At 41.8% G+C, this 23,857-nt stretch overlaps 1 protein-coding gene across 3 annotated transcripts in view; it reads right to left on the reverse strand.

The window, feature by feature from the left end:
- Positions 1–12,594, reverse strand: part of HACE1 (HECT domain and ankyrin repeat containing E3 ubiquitin protein ligase 1) — a 38,602-nt gene extending 26,008 nt beyond the window's left edge. For 2 of the 3 annotated variants that reach the window (XM_035109321.3, XM_035109319.3), the window contains exons 1-8: positions 10,618–12,594; positions 9,390–9,444; positions 8,737–8,826; positions 7,869–7,973; positions 6,165–6,240; positions 3,806–3,937; positions 3,008–3,090; positions 1,588–1,684 (exon numbers count right to left, since the gene is read on the reverse strand). In XM_035109321.3, the coding sequence (XP_034965212.1) occupies positions 1,588–1,684; positions 3,008–3,090; positions 3,806–3,937; positions 6,165–6,240; positions 7,869–7,973; positions 8,737–8,826; positions 9,390–9,444; positions 10,618–10,693 (714 nt within the window). In that variant the 5' untranslated portion in view covers positions 10,694–12,594. Of the gene's footprint in view, positions 1–1,587; positions 1,685–3,007; positions 3,091–3,805; positions 3,938–6,164; positions 6,241–7,868; positions 7,974–8,736; positions 8,827–9,389; positions 9,445–10,617 lie in introns of those variants that run through there. The other variant, XM_088665997.1, reaches the window with a different exon arrangement.
- Positions 12,595–23,857: the final 11,263 nt, after the last annotated feature.

Consider the following 23,857-nt stretch of genomic DNA (forward strand, 5'->3'; position numbering starts at 1 on the left):
ATAGTGATAGGCACAGCAGCAATGCCAGCCGCGGCAGGAGGAGGAAAAAAATAAGACATCCCTTGAAAATAAGCCATAGTGTGTTTTTTTGAGGAAAAAATAAATATAAGACGTGTCTTATAATATGAGAAACACGGTAGAGGCTCAGATCAAATAACGTATTTTAGGGTGGGAAGAGGAGGCAAGGACACATTAGCCCAATTTGTGCTTGTTTCCTACCACGTAAATAACTTCTACTCCAAATTACTGTGTAAACTGGCTTTGAACATGGACCTTATAGAACTTTCTATTGTGAAAACTAAACAACTTGGCTCCCCAAAGAAAGCACACCATACTTATAGACGTGCTTGTGCACTGAGATAAGCAGGTGTGGCCCTCTTGGTGATACCACAACCCTTAGAAATTCATCTCCAGAACACCAAGAAAATGTGGAGCAGCCTCCCTACCCTGTGGAGCAGCCTTCCTAAAGAGATATGGTAGCTGATGTCTATGTTTTCTACACATGCTAAAAACATGCTTATTGATCCAGGCATTTCCCAACTAGAGGATACTGAAGTTTTTCTTTTAATGTGCTTACTATTGCAATTGTGGTTGTACTAAGATTTTACATGGTTTTATTGATTATGCTACATCTTAATAGTGCTACAAAGTCGCACCTTGGTTTTCGAACAGCTTAGTTCTCGAACGTTTTGGCTCCCGGACGCCACAAACCCGGAGTGACTGTTCCGGTTTGCGAACTAATTTTGGAAGCCGAACCTCCGACGGGGCTTCTGATTGGCTGCAGGAGCTTCCTGCAGCCAATCAGAAGTTGTGCTTTGGTTTCCGAACATTTTGGAAGTCGAACAGACTTCTGGAACAGATTCCGTTCCGACTTTCGAGGTACGAGTGTACACCACTTTGGATATTGTGTATATGTAAAGCAGTATGCCTTCAAATAATAAAAAAGCTAAATTAATATAAAATGTTGGACTTAAAACTCCAGTGTGGCATTTTTTAATGAATACATTAATGGCTGGATTCAGCATTGGTGGGGGGACCTGATTTCCATGGAATCATTTATTTCATTGACTAGGATTAGATGAAATATCATTCAAGGCAGAACTCTAAACACAATTACTCTAACCAGCCGTTCAGATTTGAGTTCTAAGAGTTACTTCATAAGAATTTAACATCTGCTTAGCTTCAGTAATATCACAGGTGCTGCACAGAACACAGAAGCCTCTAACTGTAGGCAATTAATCTAATTAGGGCTTTGTATATTAGGATGTGGAACTGACACATGATGCACAAGTGACTAGTGAATCCTCTTTCCATGTTTCCAGGCCCAAACTAATACATGGAGGGCAAGTCATGCATCTCCCTGTGGTACAATGAATACGCTCCTCTTGCATCAGAAACCTACACATTCTGCTTGGGCAAAGGGGAAAGCGGAGAAGAGACATAATTTTTACCATTGCACAGAAACAGGAAACAACAGCCACTTACAACACCACCCTCCAGCAACACCCTCAAACTAACAGGAAAAGGTTACAATGGCACTCAGCAGTAGTTTTAAGCAAGGTATGTAAACCTGAAGCAAATTTGTACCTGTACACAGAGATCAAGTGGAGTGACCCCATTTTTGTCTGGCAAATATTTGGCTCCTCTCATCAAAAGGATCTGTGCGGTGTCTCTTTGGCCGTGGCTAAATGAATCATAGAGAAGTTATAAGATCCATTCAGTGCATGTTCTATCAGCCTTCCTTCCTGAATCCATGCAATATTTCAAAAATGAAAGAAGTATTAAGGGCACTTGACTGAAGGGTAATCATGATTTTCTAAATATAAACCAGAAGCAGCAAGGGAATTGTTTGGATCAGCAAATAGAAGCAAGGTGATTATAAATTCTGCCTAGCTTTCAAATATAAATGGTACTTACAACCAAAAGGAGGGGGAAATAAACATTTTAAAAAGAAGAAAACAGAAGACTTCAAGACATCCTAGAAATGATTTTCTTGGGATGTTTAAACCTTGGACTGAGGGAAAGAAGATCCCATACCATATTCCATCCCTGCACCCCCTAAGAAGTTTAATGCATTTGAAGAGAATACAATGAAAAACACTGAGTGAGTGCTGATTCAATGTTTATAATATTTATAAATCCTCAGTATAGTGTAATGATCTACATCAGGGGTCAACAAACTTTTTCAGCAGGGGGCTGGTCCACTGTCCCTCAAACCTTGTGGGGGGCCAGACTATATTGGGGGAGGAATGATGCAAGAGCACCATGAGCCCCAGTGGCTGTGTACCTGTGTCTTGCAAGCAGCAGCTGCTGGCGGTGGAGTGGCTCACAAAAAAGGCTCTGGGGAGGGGCAGCTTAAAATGGCAGCCGCTCAAGCGCTGCTGCTGCTGGCACCAACAAAGCCCAGCCCCCTTCCTCCTCTAGGCAGGGCGGAGAGAAGCCGGGAGGAGGGATGGAGGGAGGAGGCGCCGGCGGCAGCGTGTGAGGGAGACGGAGGGAGAGGGAAAGAATGTGTGCGCTGGAGATCCACGCGACAATTCCCAGACCGTCCGCGGGACGGATCCAGAAGGCATTTGGGCCTGATCCGGCCCACGGACCTTAGTTTGCCTGCTCATAGTCTACATCACACTCTGATTATGGCATTAAATAAAAAATTAAGCTCCAGCCAAGAAGAACCATAGTTCAGTTAACTCAGTGGCAGAGCACTTGATTGGCATGCAATCCCTGGCATCTCCATTTGAAAGAACCTCTGTTACCAAGGCCAGGAAAGACCTCTGTGTCAGTCAGAGCATCCACTACCAGGCTATGTGTGCCACCAGCCTGATTTAGTACCATTCAAGATTAACAGGTTCAAGAAGGCCGAGAGGGTGATGAATGCAAGGTTTCTCAGTGATCCTCGTGGTGAAGAACAGATTTTGCAAACCTAAGTCAACATTCTCCTGATTTCCTCAGATATTATGAACTTCAACATTTAATAAAATAATTTAAAAACAAAAACGAATCATACCTGCAAGCAAAGTAGAGTGGAGTTGCTCCCGAAACGTTGGGCCTGTTGATATCTGCACCGCTATCCAGAAGACATTGAACTGTCTTTTGGGAAGAAGAAAAAACTGAATGAAAATAATCTACAAATATGCACTATTGAGCTGCATTCCTATCCCATTTATTTAGGATTAAGCCCCGGGGAATTCAACACAACTTACTTCCAAGTATACACATCTAGGATTGTACTGTTACTTCTTTGAGTTACCGCCCTGCCCCCCCCCCCCGGCCCGGGGGGAAAAAACAGCAGGAAAAAAAACATTTACAGAGACATATTTTAAAAAAAAAATAGTTAAGCTTACAGATTTAATTTCTCTCCCACCTACATTTTCAAGTTTAACAGCAGAGATTTATTATTCACTAATTTCAAGGGGACCAATTCTGAATTAACAACTGAATTTCACACAACTGAATTTGGGCCCTTGTAGAATACGTCATTGTGTATAAATCTAGTTTCCAACCGAAGCCAATTAAAATAAACTATATATTTCTAATTATTAGACTGGTTCCAATTAATTAACTTTCGTAAAAAGCATCCATGAAACAACGATGCAGAAAAATGTGTCATCTCCTAAGTAACTCATCAGCTGCACTATAAAGCCGTTTCTAAGCAGAAGCGAAAGAGCCACAAGAACAAGCAATTCCTTAGGAGTACCATCAGTTGAGAGTCCAAACGCTTGATGTTTCCTGTTAATGGGCCTCTTTGCCACAAAATACTTACATTGCAAGCCCTTAAAATTGTAAGTTTTGATCATTAGCCTACCGTCTTGTGGCCATTTTGGCAAGCTACATGAAGTGCTGTCTGCCCCATGGCATCTTCAACATCTACATTGGTAACATGCTGTACAAGATCGTGAAGCAATTCTGTTCGCCCATTCACAGCAAGCCAATGGATCTGGATACGAAAAACAAAACAAAACACCAACCAGGGAGAGAAATACATTCAGCAAGTAAATTCAATAAATCTAAATAATGAAATTTGAGGGAAAGGGAAATATTAGTATTAATGTTATTTGTAATCCTATAAAAGGGATTTAGGTGCCAATCAATGGCTTAATATTCATGAGTACTGAATAAACAAGCACTCTTGATAACTTGAAATTTCCAACGGTGCATGAAAGAGGGACTCACAGAAACCTGCACCAGGCAAGGAACACATTTTCCTCTTCCTTTAGGAAAATGAATATACCAGAAACACAAGACTCCCAGATTCCAACATGCATGCAGAGGGTTGCAAATTCAGCTTCTAAGACAGGCATCCCCAAACTTCGGCCCTCCAGATGTTTTGGACTGCAATTCCCATCTTCCCCGACCACTGGTCCTGTTAGCTAGGGATCATGGGAGTTGTAGGCCAAAACATCTGGAGGGCCACAGTTTGGGGATGCCTTGTTCTAAGACATACTCAATGAAAAAGGGGATGCTCCAGGAACACTATGGAGGTTTTTTTTAATTACCTTAAACTTATATCCCACCTTTCTCTACATAAGCACAATATTTTATGAACACAACAGTAACCTGAGTTAGGTTAGGCTGGCCTAGTGAGCTTCAAGTGAGCTTCTCCCAAGTCCAACACTCTAACCAATATGTCACACTGGCTCTTTGAACTCACGTTGCTAATTGTTTTCGTCTAGAACGAACAGCAAGAGTTTAATGACATACAACTTTTGCAGTTGCCCTTGTCTGTCTTTATACAGTCTCCTTGCCAGGTAAAGCCAAACATCTACGTGGCCCAGCTGTTCCAACAATGCTTGCCATCCCACCCAAGGAAACTAATATTCCGCAGCATGCCTATTCCTTAGCAGTGCTAATAGCAAGGCGGGTGAGCATGATGAGCAAACTTTATCCAGCTTTAAAGCTACAGAGATGGACGTAAAATATTGCAACAGTTATCTCCACCACCTCCACACTTTCGAGATTGGGAAGAAGGCTGGAGCTTGGCAGCCAGACCGGGAAAAGGCCCAGCCCATCAACCTTTCCAGCTCCAGACCAGAAAGGGACAATGGGAGAAGCTTGCTTGTAGTCACAGTGCATGAAGTTGAGCACTGCACTGTTGCTTACAGTGGTGTTACTGCTTATTGGGACCAGAAGATTCTGCCAATCCACTGCTCCCCACATCCTCTCCACCACTTGCTCCTGAATTCTGGCAAGTGAGACTGCTGATGAAAACGAGGGGGCAGTGCAATAGAGAAGTCACATAGAGAAACCTCTTGCCAGAGCAACATTGGGCAAAGGCCCTTCAAGAGCCTTTGCCCAGTAGCAGTTAAGCTGGCACTTCCCTCTGGTGGCCAGTGGCCTGTTTGGGTGCCACTGTCTTAAGGCACTCAGAGCACTTCAAACAACAGGCACTCTGCCATCCTGCTCTCCAGCTCAAGTGTTCATGGCAAAACCATTACAGTCATACTTTGTGTTGCATTCGCTTCATGTCGTGTCCTTTCGGGTTACGAATGCGGCAAACCCAGAAGTGTTTACTTCTGGGTTCACCGCGTGCACATGCTCAGAAGCTATCTGTGCATTTCACGCATGTGCAGAAGTGCTCTATCGCATCGCACACGTGCGCAGAAGCGGCGCTCTAGTTGTGGACTTTTTGGGGTGTGAACAGCACCCCGGAACAGATCAAGTCCGCAACTAGAGGTACCACTGTATTAAACTCTCATAGCCGTCTTGTATTTTACTTCAAATAAGGTAAAAGTCTAAGGATTTGGTGGTGGTGATCAAAACAAAACAAAACAGCACAACTCAAGTTTTGAGGATAATGGATGGGGAATAATTGCTGCACCAGTCCATGCACCACTGCAGATTATGACATTAGTTTCACATCACATGCCAAGTCAAATCTTTAGAGTGAGAAGTCACTATACAAGGCTGAATTTTTAAATAATACAACCCGGCGCACATGAACATATTTTACAGATTAAACAGCAATTCAGCATCACCAGCCAGAACTACAATTTTCAGAACACAAGATGTATTATTTCCATTAACTACCAAGGACTGTAAGTATAGCTCATTACATTTCTTGATTATCGGAAGAAGGTCAAGCAGTGAAATAAGCAAGTTTAGGGATGATCATATAATGGCAATATTTAAGTGAAGGGTAATAGGAACAAAATTGCACGACTTACTGCTGTCAGGCCCTCATTATTACAAATGTTGACATCAGCGCTGTACTCTAGCAGCTTGCTCATACATTTCTTCTGGCTGTGCGGAAAACAAATTACATATTGGCCACAAGCCCAATAAAACAAGACTTCCTCAGCTTCCCCCCTAGTTTCCTAGGGCTGGAAATTTCTTGCATGTGACATGATTAGCGAGTGTCCCTGTAAAAAGCAAACTACTTAATCTGCAAGCTAGGCATTCCATAGGGTGGTCTGTGTACCTGGAGACCTGACTTTAATTATTATTTTCATTTTAAAAAAATACACAAACTGAACTTATGTTGTTTATTAAATATATATCAGGGCAGGAGATAACTAGAACATAAACAACTAAGACCAGGCTCTCCCGGTCCAAACAGCTAACCATAGCTGGGCATAAGCACTCGTAGCCACAAAAGCCACTTGTAACTCCACTTGGTACCAATGGATACACCCTGACTACAAACTTGTTCCCAGGGGGAGTGCAATTCCTTTCACAACAGGATGTGTACCTAATTCCCAGACATGGAAACAACCTACCCACAGCGCCTCCATCAGCCTCAGTTTAAAAGGCCCCTATCCAGCCCATCACTGCTCCCAGATACTGGTCCTACACCTTCACAGCCTCTCAGGATTCCAATGGAATGAAGAGAGCATCAGCATGCTCATGGCACCATGCTCCAAATCACTGGATGACAGCTCCCAGTAGTTTTCATCTAGATCAGGCATCCCCAAACTGCGGCCCTCCAGATGTTTTGGCCTACAACTCCCATGATCCCTAGCTAAGAGGACCAGTGGTCAGGGATGATGGGGATTATAGTCCAAAACATCTGGAGGGCCGAAGTTTGGGGGTGCCTGATCTAGATGTTGAATAGCACAGAGACAGAATGGACCCTTGCAGGACCCCACAGCTCAAAAGCCATGGAGCCAAGCAACAATCTTGCACAACTACTCTCTGGCAGCAAACCTGCAGGTAGGAGAGGAACCATAATATTGTGTCTCCAGCTCCCACCCACCTGAGCTGTTCCAAGAAGGACACCCTTGTCAAGTGAGCCAAAAGTTGCTGAAAGGTCAAGGAGAACCAACAGCAGCACACTCCCCCAACAAGGTCACCAGCCAGGCAACCAAGGCTATTTCAGCGCCAAGACAGGGCCTGAAACCAGACTGGAATGGATGGATCTGTGTGTGTGATGGGAGAGAGAGATGTAGAATTACAGCTCCACCATGCAAACGAACTCAGTAACAGTGCAATCATATGCATCTGTACTCAGAAAAAAGCCTCAGCGAAGTTAGCAGGTTTTACTCCCAGGTAAGTGTACATAAATTTACAGCCTTAGTGTATGAATCAGATTTCAACCACTACTTAATTTTCAAGCTTCATTCAAAAGCCAATACACCCACGTTTCTAGTTTTGAAGAAAAAATGAGAGGGATGGGGGTTGCATCCAATGCTGCGCTTCCATTTGCATAACAAACTTTTTTGTGTGCAATAGAACTTACATCAATAACACTGAGCTTTTTAAAAAATAATAATAATGCTAGCCTCCCCCTCCCCAATTCAGTCTGCGGAGCAATGAAACAAATGTGGCTTCTGCTTGGCTACAGAGCTTCTATAGGACAGAAGAACTACTGTTATTGAAAGACTATTCTATTTAGAAATAAAAAGCTAAATGTAAAAAGCTGCATCTCTTACCCATTTCTAGCAGCCAAATGAAGTGAAGTGCACCCTGAAATGTCTTGATAGTTAGGGTTTGCACCTTTCTTTAACAGTAGAACTAGGCATTCAACTGACCCACAGCTGTGGAAAGAGGTTAGAAAGGTTTTAACAAAAGGTTAAAGCAGCTTGGCTACAAAAAGATAACTTCCCTTACGAACAGCATAATGAAAATGCATCAAATCAAAGTTTGAATATTTTGAATTAACAGGCAGTTAAGGTTAACTCTGCATCAGCCAAGGGGCCTTTTATTAAAAGCCCAGTGGCATTTAGTATAAAGATCTGAATTTATAAAGAAATTAGTGTTTCTTTAAAGCATTCTGTAAAGCAGGATCAGTTAACCTGTGGCCCTGCCGAGGTTGAACTACAACTCCCATCTACCCCAGTCAGCATGGCCAATGGTGAGGATGAGGGGAATTATAGCCCAACTCCCATCATCTCTCATCAAGGACCATAGTCCAAAACTACCTGGAGAGCACCAGGTTGGGGAAAACTAATCTATATAGTGGGGGGAAATGAACCACACACTGTAGCCTCCAACTTAGGTGGTTGTAAAAAGAACTTAGACAAATTCATGGATGGTAACACCATCTATAGCTACTAGGAATGATAGCTGGATTAGTTCTGAATACCAGCTGCTGGGATCACAAAGTGTTGTACTAGATAAGCATTTGTTATGGCAACAACAGGGCTCTTTCTTATGTTTTATATGCACCATTACTGCCAAGCACATTCAACATGACAGGCAAAAATAGTAATAAACTGAAAGCAAGAAACAGTGATCTAGATAAAACTAATGTAAATCTGCCTTTTACACTGTAACAATTGCTTTCAAAAGTTGGCTTACTTAGCTGCAATATGAAGCAAGCTCCTCTTCACACGTCCAAATGCATAATTGACATCAAACTTCGAATTTGACAGCAACTCTGAAACAGATCTAAAGCAAAAAGGTTAATTTTATTTAGCAAAAAAACTGTGTTTTCAACTACTCGTAATAGCCTCTGGAGTTTAAAAACCAATCCTAAAAGGTGAGTCAATTTGTACAACAAAAGCATTCTCTAGAAAATGAGTATTTCTAATTTAATTTCTTCTTCAATTTCTTTCTTCTCCCTCAATTCAAATAGGTACTTATTATTTGGAAATGAATTCGAATCACTCTTGTGTAAACTGTATCCTGTACTAGGGAATTGGGCAAGGACTATACAGTACACTGCCCCCGTGTGTGTAGTTACAAATAAAGAATTGCTCTGTTTTGGGATAAATATCACCAGAGAAACACAGCTGATTTAACATGTGTGTTTCTTCTAAACTCAGTTTGGCCAAAAAGGCTTTACTCCAGCTTGTTTATGCTTGCTTATGAAAAAACAATAAGTTTCAGGCCTGGTACTAGGGCAAAAAAAACCTGGCCTGGTTTCAAAATTAAACAAATGTGTATATATATACCACACTATTAAAAAAATGGTGCTACTGTAGATCCACTATTTAGATATGAAGACTCACCTATGTTGGTCAGCCATTACCATTGGCATTAAAGTGTAGACAGCAGTTTCATTATCTGTGTAGAAATTAAATTATAATTATGTCACAAATGGAGGCACAAACTTAGCAAAATATTCTACTCTGAATTCCACCTTCCACTTGCCTTCTAACATTCCACACCACAACCTGACCATTACTCAGGCTTGTAACTCATAGAACACATCAGCAAGATTTGCACAAACGTTACTGTCAATAATCATAGTATTAAATATTGATTACTACCGGTAGAAGAAACCCAGAGTGCATCCTTACATACAGTACAGTATTCCTATTTCCTGCATGCCCTGGAAAACAGTTGCTCACAGTTGCTAGGATGATGCCTACACTCTGTAGGCAGATTAGGAAACCCTTTAACAACACCGTTTCCCAGCAGAATTAATAAAACACATTTTCATTAGGCTACTGAAATGAAGAAAACAAACTAGGGAATTTATGTGAATGGACTACACTCAGTCCAGTTCTGATACTGAAAGAAAATTCCTAGGTTCAGAATATCCTCAGAGGCACTCTGTTCTTTATGTAGAACTGCTTGTCTTCTGTGCCTAACTCTGTTTGGTAGGTCCTGGGGTTTTAGTACAAAAACAAACCAAGCAGATCTGGCATGCCTGAAGTCTGGCCAGCCTCGTCTGAAAAAACAGCAAGGACTGGACCCAAAACCTTATTGTACACACATGTGCCACTTGCCCTACTTCACACACCCCGGCGCTGAAACCTGGCACCAGAAACACATCCCCTGTTGAAACCGATTCTTGGAGCGGCACTCCGGCCACGCTGGAAGAGAAACCCTCTGGAAACAGATCCATCTCGCGCGCACACACACACACATGCTTCCAGCTAGAACCCAGGAACAATCGCCAGAGCGCCTCTGAGCACGCACAGAGTGCATCCCCCTCCTAAAGAAGCAACGCCGGCGGGAGTAGGCTCCCTACACATCCGGGATTAGGAGGAAAGGGCTCAACTTTTGCCCCGGCTCCTGGATCAATGAAGTGTCCCCTCGTGTTTAAGGAGTCGGGCAGCGCCGCCGCCCGCCTCTCTCTTCTCCCCAGGGGATGCTTCCTCCTATCCAAGCTGCCAGCCCTCATCGAGGTCACCGCTCGCCGCCTCCCACCCGACGCCCGCCCTCGGCTTGCTCCCCACTCCACGGCCTCCGCCAAGCCCTACTCCACGGCCGCCGCCACCCTCCGCTCACCTTCGGGCAGCTCGACGGTGCGGGCGCGGCGCAGGGACCTGGTGAGGCGGTTGAGCTGCTCCATGGCTCTCTCCATCCTCGGACAGGAGGACGAAGAGGAGGAGGAGCCGCCGACGCCGCTTCCTGGCCGCCCGCTGCCAGCCGGCAACTGCGGACCTCCCCAGTTCAGGCTCAGCCCATCGCCCCAGCGGCGGAGCCGCACCCGGTCCGGGTCCCGCTCCTGGAACCGTGGGGGTGAATCGCTTCCTCTTCAGCACGCATGCGCCAATCTCTCGAAGCAGGCCACAGAGCCAAGGGGGAAACGGACAGGAAGCGCCGCGGCAAGCGCGCAGGCTCAGACGGGAGACGACGCTCGGCGGAAGCTTCTGCCCTTCGCATGCCAATACTTTCCGAGTTTGGTTTTTATTGCGCTGTCGTATTGACTGCCTGGACACTCCCGCTCACCACCGCTGCCCAGCCCCGCAATTGCGCTATACTGAAAGCACCTCTTCTTTATTTTAACCTATATACCGGTTTTCAGGTGTATATGGAGCACATATGAAGGCTGGACCATAAAGAAGGCTGATCGCCGAAGAATTGATGCTTTTGAATTATGGTGCTGGAGGAGACTCTTGAGAGTCCCATGGACTGCACGAAGGTCAAACCTATCCATTCTGAAGGAAATCAGCCCTGAGTGCTCACTGGAAGGACAGATCCTGAAGCTGAGGCTCCAATACTTTGGCCACCTCATGAGAAGAGAAGAATCCTTGGAAAAGACCCTGATGTTGGGAAAGATTGAGGGTACTAGGAGAAGGGGACGACAGAGGACGAGATGGTTGGACAGTGTTCTCGAAGCTACGAAATGAGTTTGACCAAACTGCGGGAGGCAGTGGAATACAGGAGTGCCTGTCGTGCTATGGTCCATGGGGTCACGAAGAGTCGGACACGACTAAACGACTAAACAACAACAACATGGAGCACTTTGCAAAATGTCCAAACTCTGCAGTATCCTTAAAGAACAAGGCAATGCAACAGAAAACTATTTTGGGGTTGAAAAGTATTTAAACAGCACAATCTTATTGCACGTCTACTCTACTCAGTCAGAGAGCAAGACGCTTTATATTGCAAACAGGTCCGAATGTGTGTGCGCAGGCGATTGGAATATTAACTTACATACATGGCCGTACCCAGGACTTTTGTTGATGGGGGGTTGAACCGACGTGAATGGTCAGTTAGTTGAGTATTTCTATTGTTTACTTGATTGGGGGGGCGCAGCTCCCCATTGGCTACGCCCAATGCTTCCATACATTGGGGGGTTGTTGTTTCAGTCTTGTTATTCCACTGTTTTGCCATTCACAACAGCGGTCGGGACTTTACAAGATAGAGATAGATAGATAGATAGATAGATAGATAGATAGATAGATAGATAGATAGATAGATAGATGATAGAAGCATTCCTATGGGATTCGACTTACAAATTTTTTTGACTTACAAATGTGTGTTCGGAACGCATTAAATTCGTAAGTAAAGGTACCACTGTAGATAGATATTGTCCTTCCCCTAGATCACTTCACTCCTCTTCCACCCTTCTGTTTCACATTCTTTGTATTTCAACAGTTATTTCTATTTGCACACACATTTTTAAAATATATACCATCTTTATCATTTAATTGGTATTCATTAGGGCAGGGGACGGGGCAGTCAACCTTTTTATACCTACCGCCCACTAATACATCTTCCTTGATGGTAAAATTTCCTTGCCGCCCACCAGTGCTCGATGGAAGGAGGATTCAGCTTGTGCCGTAGAACCCACTACCGCCCACCTAGAATCCTGAAACACCCACTAGTGGGCAGTAGGGACCAGGTTGACAACCTCTGCATTAGCCTGGGTGTGCACTCAGGGATTTTTTTTCTTTTAAAGTAACATTTGTTGAATGCATTGTTCTTATTCATCAAACAAACTAAAACTTGGCTAAGCCTAATTTGTTTAATTAACAACTTTACATAAAAAAATACAAAATTAAAAAATACAGCCACATTCCTCCACTCTTATTATTCCAGCTTGTCGCCCATGCCCCATTCACCACCATAGACAGATGTAGGCAGAGACTGCAGATCTATTTCTTCCATTCTGCCTGTGTTTCTCTCCTGTCTGCTTCCATCCTCCTACCTTCTACATAGGGTTGTGGCAGCTGAGGGAGCTGGGTTGCCACTCCATACAACATCAGGGTGTACCTGGGCTCACCTGGTACACCCTGTGAGCTAAGAAGATCAGGAGAAAAGAACTAGATAAAATAGCGGTCAATTGCAAAGGTGATGGGGACATTTAAGCTGGCACATTCTACCCGAGAACCCCTTGCTAGTCTATCGTATGCAACAAATAATTTTTAGGAGACATGATCATGGTTTATTGTATCTGCAGTGCCTGATGTTTTATGGTTTTTATGGTTATTGTTGCTTTCCTTTTTGTTCCCTTTGTGAATGATGCCATGGCCTTTGGCTAGTGCAATAAAGATGATGGTGGTGGTGGTGTGCACATCTATAATAATGTTTCTAAAGCAGTGGGGCCACTCTGGAAACATATTTGGTGTTTTCTACCCAAACATTCAATTCTCTTCACTAGAGGGATTGGGTGGGAGGGAGTAGAAAGGGCTATTCTAGTTTCAAGCAGAAAGCAGCTGTACATGGTACAGATAGGCTTGGTCCTCCTAGAACACCCAGAAAACCTGTCCCTACTCCTTATTCTTGGAACAGTGTTGTTCATTTAAAAAACTTTTCCTTTTCTTTATGAATTAGTCGACAATGACAACCATACAAGCAGTCATGCGGTTATTTTAAAACTACGAAAGCCATTGAGGAAAAGCATGATTGGTTGCCAATTTCCAGTTTGTTGGTATAAGGTAAAGGGACCCCTGACCATTAGGTCCAGTCGTGACCGACTCTGGGGTTGCGACATTTATCTCGCGTTATTGGCCAAGGGAGCCGGCGTACAGCTTCCAGGTCATGTGGCCAGCATGACAAAGCCGCTTCTGGCAAAACCAGAGCAGCGCACAGAAACGCTGTTTACCTTCCTGCTGTAGCAGTACCTATTTATCGGCAAGCCCTAGGCTCTATGGTTTAACCCACAGGGCCACCCGCGTCCCTTTGTTGGTATGCATGTCTGCTATTTCACTTGCAAAACCAGGAGAAAACCAGGGTCAACCGTATCACTGAGGGATCACACTGTGACCATCCTTTTTATATTATAGCTTCTTCATCCCAAAGTAACTACACTGGTCACAAAAGAACAATGTAGTTCCCTGCTTGCACATAGGATAATCAAACATAGAGATGATGCTGTGGTAGATTTCCCACACCATTTCATGCTGCTATTTCTATTATCCGACCCACATGACATTTAACATTTGGATTGAGGTTTCCTTTTTAGGAATATTTTGATTATTTCAAACATCACCATGCTTATACACTGTAATCTACTTGCCTTCACCCACATTTGTTTATTGAATTTTGAAATATATAAAAGATTGCACTGCATGCTCACGCAAATATTTCAGTAACCTTTCAATAAAGCATCCAGTACTGTTGAGAATTAAATAACAAATCCTAACCTGTACAGTCTGCTGAAAAAGAATGAACAATGTAATGTCAATACATAATCCTCTATCTTGCCTTGCAGATAAGTTTCATAATTCAGTTCTGCTAATGGACCTAAAACTCTTTGAATAACACATTGTCATTCTAATGTAAATTCACAGTCACATCCTGATCCAAAATCTAATTATTAAGATTTTGAAGGTGCTTGCCATCTGCTAATATGTTTAAAATATAAAAAAAAAACCCTTTATGCCATCATAAAGATGAATTATTCATTATTGTTGTTGTTGTCATGGGATGGGTGAGCCAAGACAAAGTGACTCTGTTTCTGCAAACTTACAGCAGAAACACACATTTTTCCCATGATGACTTCACATCTATAAAAAGTCACTGTTTCCGTTAAAAAAAAAAAAATCCTATATTAAGCAAGTTGAAGCAGACATATTTCATTTTCTTTTAGTTTGACTTTCCAGTAGAAAAGGAACAATGAAATCCAGGAATTATGGTAATTGGTTCTTTTAAATGAATGAGTTTCCTCCCCCAAATTCTTTCAATGGCTGATTAAACCATGGAATTTATTGACACAACAATGTGTCAGTGCAACAATGGCCACAAACTTAGATGATCATGACTTATTTTACACACATTCACTAAGAATAAAGTTATCAATGGCTATGAGTCATGATGGCTCTATACTACCTTTCTATGCCTCTGAATAATAGTTGCTGGAGAAAAACTACAGGGGAGAGCCATTGAGCTTATGTGCAGTTGTGTGTTTGCCATAGGCATCTGGTTGACCAGTGTGGGAAACAAGATCCTGAACTAGCTGGGCCTTTTATCTGATCCGGCAGCACTCTCTTGTCCATATGATCCCAATATAGAATAGCCCCTTGGTTGAGACCACACCAGGTCCCATTAGCGGAAACACAGTCCACACTGAATACTGCCTGAACCCCATGAGGAACTGCCATTCTAATAACAAGGAGCAGAACTCCAGGCTACAGAGCTACCCCTTTAATACCCCTAGAATTGCTACTGTATTCTTCAGAGAGAAGATCGTGTCTGGCCCAGGCAATAGGACTGGGTTGGAGTTAGAAAGGCTCTATATATCCTGAATTTTGTTTTCTGACTGTGGGCATCACCAATCTACACAACCCACACAATCTTGTCAGACTGAAAAGTCTACAGTCTCTCAAATTACAGATTCATATCAGTGACTCAAAATTAAGCACTGGAAAATAATAAGACAGTGGAAGCTTTAAAATATATATATAATTTTCCAAGTTACTGAGAGGATATCTTGCTAAGTATCTGTAAACTGATTTTATGGCGAGATATTCTTCCATAAGCAATGTTTTGGAAGAATATTCCACCCCTTAAATTCATGGATTATCTATCAGCCTGTGTGTGTGTGTGTGTGGTCCAGCATTTTATGAAAAACCTTTTCAAAGGGAGGGGCATGTAAAATCTTGATATTAGCAAGAATTCTATCAGTATACTATGTTTAGGTACTTCTGTTGCTATCTTCTAAAGCTAAGCTTCTTCATAGACATATATAAGTTAGTGGTCTTTTTATATAAACTAGATAAACTGAATTGTTATGCAATTCTTTGTTCTTCCAGATGGGTTTCCTTCGAAATCTGCCTTTAATCTTGCTGTCAATGGTATTGACAATCTGAAAAATGAAAGTTCAGCTCTTTTTTCTTTTTGTTTAGCCTACCAAGAAATCGATTGGCCTGAAATACAATCAATGCAATTTCACTCTGATGTCAATGGGACCTTTCTACACAATTAACAATTCATATGGACTATATTTGTGTCAATGGATACTGCTAATTGCAATTTGATCTGATGCATTGCAAGGCCTCAGTCATCGAACCTTAAATTCGTGAAAAGCCACCCTTAAGCCATGGGGGCTGTTCTCAAAGTCTCTGGCTTGAGTAGTCCAACTCAGGCCTTTAGAATTACAGTTCTGTGCCATGTTCTTTCCACAGTGTCAGCTGTCATATTAAACTACTAGCCAAGGTGGCAGTTATTTTATTTTATTTACAGAATACACTGTATATGTACTCAACATACCTTAGAGATCAAGCTTCTCTCTTGTGATCTTCCATTCAAATATCCAAGATCTACTGAGGATTTTCTCTTCAGAACTCTGTATGTGGTACAGTCAGTAGAGACTTGAAGAGCTCTTGGTGACCACTCCCTTAAATTACAGGAGACCTTCCCACTGTAGATTCGCTAAAGTCCAGGTTCGAACAACTTTTGGAAACATTGTAAGATCTACATGTTCAGACTCTTAACATTTGAGGCTTGTTACTCAGTTTGTGCTACAGATGGGCACCCCCTCCTTGCTCTCGTGCAGATTATGTAAGTAACTGTAAGTAAATTGAAACTGCTCTGCAGTGTGGCATGCAATTCCAAGCCACAAGAGCAAGTTTTTGTGCCCTCTAATTGTCAGTAACCACAGAGGCTGCTATGCCCCCCTGGTGCCACAGTGTCCATAGTCTGGCTGTGAGATTTAGCCATGTGTGTTTGATTGGGAAGGATAATCTCATGGTTTGTATCCTGATCACCATGGTGCATCCAGGCGTGCCTGCTGGCTGCTGACAAGAGTTTGGCACACTTCTCCATGACTGATGCTTTTCAGCACTGTTGCCATGGTCACAAGGGGAGTGGCTGTCAGTGTTGCGATGCTCTTTGTTGGTCAATGCTTTCCTTTTCCTCTCACTTTTTCCACTGAGCAAAACAAAGCTACGTGGAGATTACATGTCATAGCTGTCAACCCCCAGATTTGAAGATAAGGAATCCTATGGGGCTGTCAGCTCCAGGATATGAAAGTAAGGGCGCTGAATAAGGGAATTTCCTGCAAAACAAAATATGGAAAGTTGACAGCACTGTTACATGGACATAAGCTGCCTGTCATAAACTGATTGCCTAGAACATCATTTAGCCTGACATATACATTAATGGTTTTTGTACAGTGCACCCATGTGAATTTTTGTCTTTAAATACTAATAAAACAAATAATCTAAAGTCCACTAACACAAATATTTCCCCAAATATCTCATTACTAAAGTAAACGTTTCTTACTTATGCCAGAAATTAAGTTCGGTCTTTGATTCATAAGGAAAAGAGGAATAATTATGGAAGCTTTATTCAGAAATCTGCCACTAGATGTCAGTGTTAATGAAGCACTGTACAGTACTGGGCTGCAAATTATTGATTCAAACACACACAGAGGAAAAAAGATATATATACATACATATACATATATATATATATTGCTAAATATTATATTCTACAGATACTTGGTGAGAAGACCACCTTCAAAGTCAGCTTCAAAGTCAGGGGCTATGCGTTCAGAATGAGCTACGCCTCACATTTCTGCATAGTTTTCTGAAGCATCACATTATGCCATAGATTGTTTGTGCAATGTGAACATATGCCACCCATTGCTGACCATTCTGCTTCTCCTCATGCTCAATGGGATTTCTCAGAATGCATGACCTTATTAATATGGGTTTTGTTCCTACGGCAATTTTACTAACAACAGCAATACCAACACATAATACAGAGTGTGTTTTCCCCTTTTGAACAAAGGAATGATAACGTCTTGCTAGGATCATCTAGGGGTGAGGAATGTTTTTTGCCTGAGGGCCACATTAATTCATAGGTGACATTCCAGAGGCCATATGTCCATTGATGGGCCAGAGGCAACAGCGGCTGGAGCCATGGATTGGATTCTTATGTGCCTCATTGAACTCAGAAAACCGGACATAGGATATTGTACATTATGTTCTGTCTTATGAAACATCTGAAATCATATATTCGAAAACAGGAAAACTATGGACCTCTTATGTTTATAAAACTCTAGCCTAGTTGTCACATGAGCAGTAAACCTGAGTCTGAGCTTCTGCATCACTTCAAACTGCAAGAAAGTACAGTAGCTCAGTTGGTAGAGCATGAGATTCTTAATCTCAGGGTCTTGGGTTCGAGCCCCACATTGGGCAAAAAGATTCTGGCATTGCAGGGGGTTGAACTAGATGACCCTCGTGGTCCCTCCCAGCTTAACAATTCTGATTCTGTGAAAGGACTTGCATGACTAAATGCTTCTCTTAGATAAATAACCCCACTGAGGCATGTAGGCAACACAAAAACAATTTATAACCAAGTTTTCTACCTGGAGTACATTTTTTGCATGAAGAAATAAACATATGAACTGCCACATTAATTCTGAAATTGCACAGCCTAGGAACAGGTTTATCACCTCAATAAAAACTAGGTCTTTGTGACTGCTTATAGCATGCTGTTGCAAGTTACTTTCTACTTACAGGTATGTGTGAATCATGTCTTACTGTTCTGCTCCTTGTTTGTGGTTTACACAGCTACAATATAGATAACTAGCTCATACTCCAATGCAGAAGCCTCTGTGAACAGCTTCGGTGCTCATTACTAAGGAGCTATAAAAGCGCTACAGTAGCTGAGGGCTGGATTAGCACTGAATATCCAATAATAGCTTGTGCAGCTGTTTAAGGTTAGAGTTTTGCCTTGGAGAAATGGGATTATGTTTACAACAGAAGTGAAATAAATAACAACCAGGTCTTTGTACCTTTTATGTGAAGCAATAATAGTTATCACAGGCTAGTTCATTTATTATAGGTGTATCCAATGTGTAGGCAATGGATAACTTTAAAGGATACAATATTTTACACGATTATGTGCCAGTTTATATATATATATATATATATATATAGAGAGAGAGAGAGAGAGAGAGAGAGAGAGAGAGAGAGAGAGAGAGAGAGAGAGAGAGAGAGCGCTATTACGGGATAAGCTTTTGCTGGTGGTGTGTGCGTTTTGCCTATTAGTGTCTTTTCCCCTTTAAAAAGAACCATCTGTAAATGAAAACAGGCATATTTGAATAAAGAGGTCATCTGATCTAGAGCTATTCAGGCAACTGTTATATATATGAAACACAGGGTGGTGGTTGTTACGGTATATACTGGTATATGAAACAGTGTGGTTACTGCAAATGTTTAAAGGGGAGCTAATCTTTTTCTTATCACTCATCTTGTAATCTTTCTGCATACCATGGGCAGAGCCAGGATTTATGTTAGGGGGGCAGGTTTCATGTTGGGGGAGCAGCATCTCAGTTAGTATAACATTTTTATTACCGGTAATTTGCTTAATTTAGGGGTGAAGCTCCCACAGTCTTGGCTAAACCCATGCTACTTTTGCTTCAAGCATTTTTCTGTCCATACCAGCTCATCTCAGAACTGAGCTGGCAGAATAGTGCTGCTACCGGTAGCAACTGAGGGCAATAAGACAAGGGATTAAGAAGAATTTAGCTTATTTTGTGGGGGGGTGAACTCAGTTAACTGCTTCACACTTCACACTAAGCCAAACCTCGACCTAGGGAATATTTTTCATCAATCTGATATGCAGGAATAAGCTGGTGAAGCTTTTAGCAGTGTGGAGAGAAATGTTTTGACATGTTAGTTACTGCAGGTCATGCTACAGTTAATGGCCCAGTTCTGGACACTGATGGAAAAAAATAGTAATGCTGGGCAGATCAAGGGGAAGGTTTGTTTACACCTATGCTAGGAGCCAGCTAGGAGACTAGGCTAGTCTCCTAAATGGTACCCTGGCACCTCCTTCCCAAAGCCCAGGAAGCTTCTGCCCAGCTTAGGGAGTGAGGCACAATGTTCAAGCGCACAATGTCAGGACGCCACAACATCACACGTGCAGCGTTGCCCCCATATTGCCTTCACAAGCTGGCACATCTGGCCCTATCTGTTCCCCTGCAAAAAAAACCCACTATCACTGCATGCCACTGAGAGCCAAGCTGCCACTCTTTTTGTATTTATACATATTAACCCATTCCCCTTAATAATATGTTCAGGGAGGTCATGCGTTAGCCTCTCTGTAGGAGTCTTTTCCCTGTAAGAGGATTCTACAAGAGTTTTACTGAAGAAGGGAAATAGATGCCTAATCAACAATTCTCATTATTTTAATCCTAGCCTTCTAGATAAGCAAGACTAGGCTAGGAGCATATTTACTTGAAAGGCACATCACTGCAGCCCTTTTACAATCAAGCCTCAAATGGGATTCACATCTCTTCAGAAAAGATTCCTTTTGATCCCACAGATAATTAAAGTGATAGTTAATCCTTTATCTGCTTATGTTCACCATTTCCTATCTCAAGCTTTAATGACTACTTACACAATGGGGGGGGGAGAGGGGCCTCTTCTCTATAGACTGACAGCTGCGTCTGTATAACTGCCACATGGGATGTCCTTTAGTATTGCTTATTACAGCAATGGGATGAGAGCATCATCATTATTTGAGAAGCCTGTCCTTATTTAGGCTTCAGTTCATGGTTGAATAACAAGAGGGATTCAAAATAAAAAGTTTTTCAGGGTGCACTCAGTGTTCTGATTCAGCATTTTTACATATCTCTCAGAATTTAGCTTTGTATTCTTACGCTTGTATTTTTTTCCCTTGCAAACCACTTGGAGATTTATTTATTTTTAAAAAAGCTAAGCATGATATGAATTGTATGTATGAATAAATGGCGTCAGAAATGCAAAGCGCTGAAAGATTTTCAGGAGGGTATTGCTATTTATTCAAGACTGGGGTGGGGGAGTAAAGAAGTGTCTGTCCCCCATTTCATTGCTCTGAGATGTTGTGTATTGCTTGTATCACATCCTGTCAGATTGATGCAGATCAGTCCTTCTTGTTTATGCTGGATTTAAAAGGCATTTAATAAACCTCCAAGCAATCAATATTAAGGCAATCCTAAACCCCCTGCCACTATCATGGAGCCATATTTTGCATACGCAAGATAAATGTAACAGCGGTGAAATCCTATGCATGTTTTTTTTCTGAAGTAAGCCTGTTTTCAGTGGTGTCGGAGGAATTTAATATATGAATCCCTGTGGACCCACGTGTGTGGGTGAACAGCTAAATAATTGGCTGGATTAAAAATGCAGGGCTTACACACAGAGAGCTTCAGCCCCAGAGTATTAAACTCATAAAAGATGAGCAATAATGTTAGGAATATAGGTTGTTAGACCTTTCTTATCCCATTTACAATGTTCCCTTCTTCCTACCTGCTTAGCAAGGACCAGCTCACGCACTGCTAAGTAAGTTTTAAATGCTTTACTTACAGATTCATACATCTGATACATGTGTTGTTCCATGCAGCTGCAAGGAGAAACACAGGCATGAATACTCTTAGGTAGGAAGTACAGAATATAATTCCAAACCTGTACTATGCAAGTTCACACACATCTGTTTACATGATGCAGAGAGAGAGAGAGGAAGTTCCTCCCTCTCTGAAGGGAGAGGAATTTTCTATTCCACTCTCTCCGGAGGAAGAGGGGGCATGACCTTACTGAGTCTATCTAGGAATACAACACTGTAGTCCTTTACCCCCTCATGCATTAACTAGCCCTATGTTGTATTTGACTGCAATCTCCCACATCAGGTAACTATGACTAGGATTATAAAGTGGGGAAAACATTCTGTCTGATGCAAAATATATTGGTATACCTAATTTAAGAAATAATTGTAATCAGGGCTTTTTTTCAGACAAAACTCACCGGAACTCAGTTTCATCGCCTCTCCGATGGGCACCATTGCCATTATAAAAGCACAAAGGAGGCATTCATTTTAAGTTCCAACACCTCTTTTTCTAGAAAAATAGCACTGGTAATAATAATAATAATAATAATAATAATAATAATAATAATAATAATATTCTGTCACTTCTATAGTTACTTCAAATCTGGAAAATATAAGTCAAATCTGGAAAATATTTACCAGCAAGTGCTGACAAGAGTTTCAGTAGCTTCATAAAACTCAATTTTTCAAGGGCTGTCAAATTTTATTAGCAAAACATTAACATCAAGATGAAGTATTTCCTTGTAGCATTAGGCTTAGGAGAAGGACTGTAGGTCAGCATGTGCTTTGAAAGCAAATATTCTCAGATTCAGTCCTAGGCATCTCCCTGTAGGGCTGGGAAAGACTCTGGGCTGAATTCATAGAGAACCTTTGCAGTTTAGACAGTACTGAGATGGTCTGCCTAACTAGAAGGCAGCTTCCTAATGTTCCAGATTAATGTAGCTGGATCCTCATTATCAGCTGGGTGGATGTTCTCTGATGTGAAACCAAGCCAACTTACAAATTAAAGCAATATAATCAAGCATCTTGACAAATTGTATGATGCTTTATTGAATTCACTCACTTGTGCTGCAACATTTACATTGGTTTATCTATTTGCAACACCAGATTAGTAGAATAGTTTGTGACATTGCACTGTTGTGACCCTTAACTACATACATTCCATCCTCAATATTTAACTGTTGGTGCAGAAGACAGAAAGATAATGCTGATAATTGTCTACAGTGGTACCTCGGTTTATGAACACAATTGGTTCCGGAAGTCTGTTCATAAAGTGAAGCGTTCATAAACTGAGGCGAACTTTCCCATTGAAAGTAATGGAAAGTGAATTAATCTGTTCCACGAGTACTTAAACTAATATAATAATAATAATAATTTATTATTTATACCCCGCCCACTCTGGGCGGCTTCCAACAGAAAATTAAAACACAATAATCTATTAAACATTAAAAGCCTCCCTGAACAGGGCTGCCTTCAGATGTCTTCTAAAAGTCTGGTAGTTGTTTTCCTCTTTGACATCTGTTGGGAGGGCGTTCCACAGGGCAGGCGCTTTATGAACTAAAGCGTTCATAAAGTGAAGCGAACTTTCCCATTGAAAGTAATGAAAGGTGGATTAATCCGTTCCAGTCGCATCCGCGGAGTACTCAACCTAAAGCGTACTTAACCCGAAGCATGGGTGTAATTGGTTCCGGAAGTCTGTTCATAAACTGAAGCGTTCATAAACTGAAGCGAACTTTCCCATTGAAAGTAATGGAAAGTGAATTAATCCATTCCAGATGGGTCCGCGGCGTTCATAAACCGAAAATTCGTAAACCGAGGTGTTCATAAACCGAGGTTCCACTGTATTTGACTTAATGATAAGCACTTTCTTACCCTCACTGTTGATTACTCTTTCGTTAATCTTCAAGGGTGTGCATTAGTCGGCAGCTCTAAAATATTTTAAATTTCGCACAAATTCAGTCCCTTTTGTTAATGTTTTTGTTTTGTTTACACCATTCCCAAGGCTGCAAATTCACTTCTACACCAATCCGACTATGAGTCGGAGGTTTCTTATATTATGAATAATCAAACTATTCCCCTTTAAACTTACTACAATTGTACTTATAATTAACCATGGAAGCAAACTCTTTAGGAGTTAGAGGTCATGATAATTGAGTCTGATTCCATTAGACAGCCAAGGGATGTTATTGTTATCATTGAATAAATCCATGTTCAAATGAGGATAATGCATTCATGAAAGTGGGCCACAGGAAATGATCACTCTTCCATTAATACAGGGTGACCTGCTAGTATTAGCTTAAATGAGGGTCATAACTGACACTGCCAATATCGAATACGAAAATGACTGAAATGAACCAGGACTTTAGTTTTATTAAAACAATTAAAACTAGATTATTGTGCCCTTCATTTTAGGGTTATGTTTTGCTCAAGGCTAGAGAACTTTGGCTTATTAGTAACACACCCACCCCTTCCTATGTCTCTC

The sequence above is a fragment of the Zootoca vivipara genome, chromosome 3, assembly GCF_965207765.1.
Source record: "Zootoca vivipara chromosome 3, rZooViv2.hap1.1, whole genome shotgun sequence".
In the NCBI taxonomy this organism is placed as follows: Eukaryota; Metazoa; Chordata; class Lepidosauria; order Squamata; family Lacertidae; genus Zootoca; species Zootoca vivipara.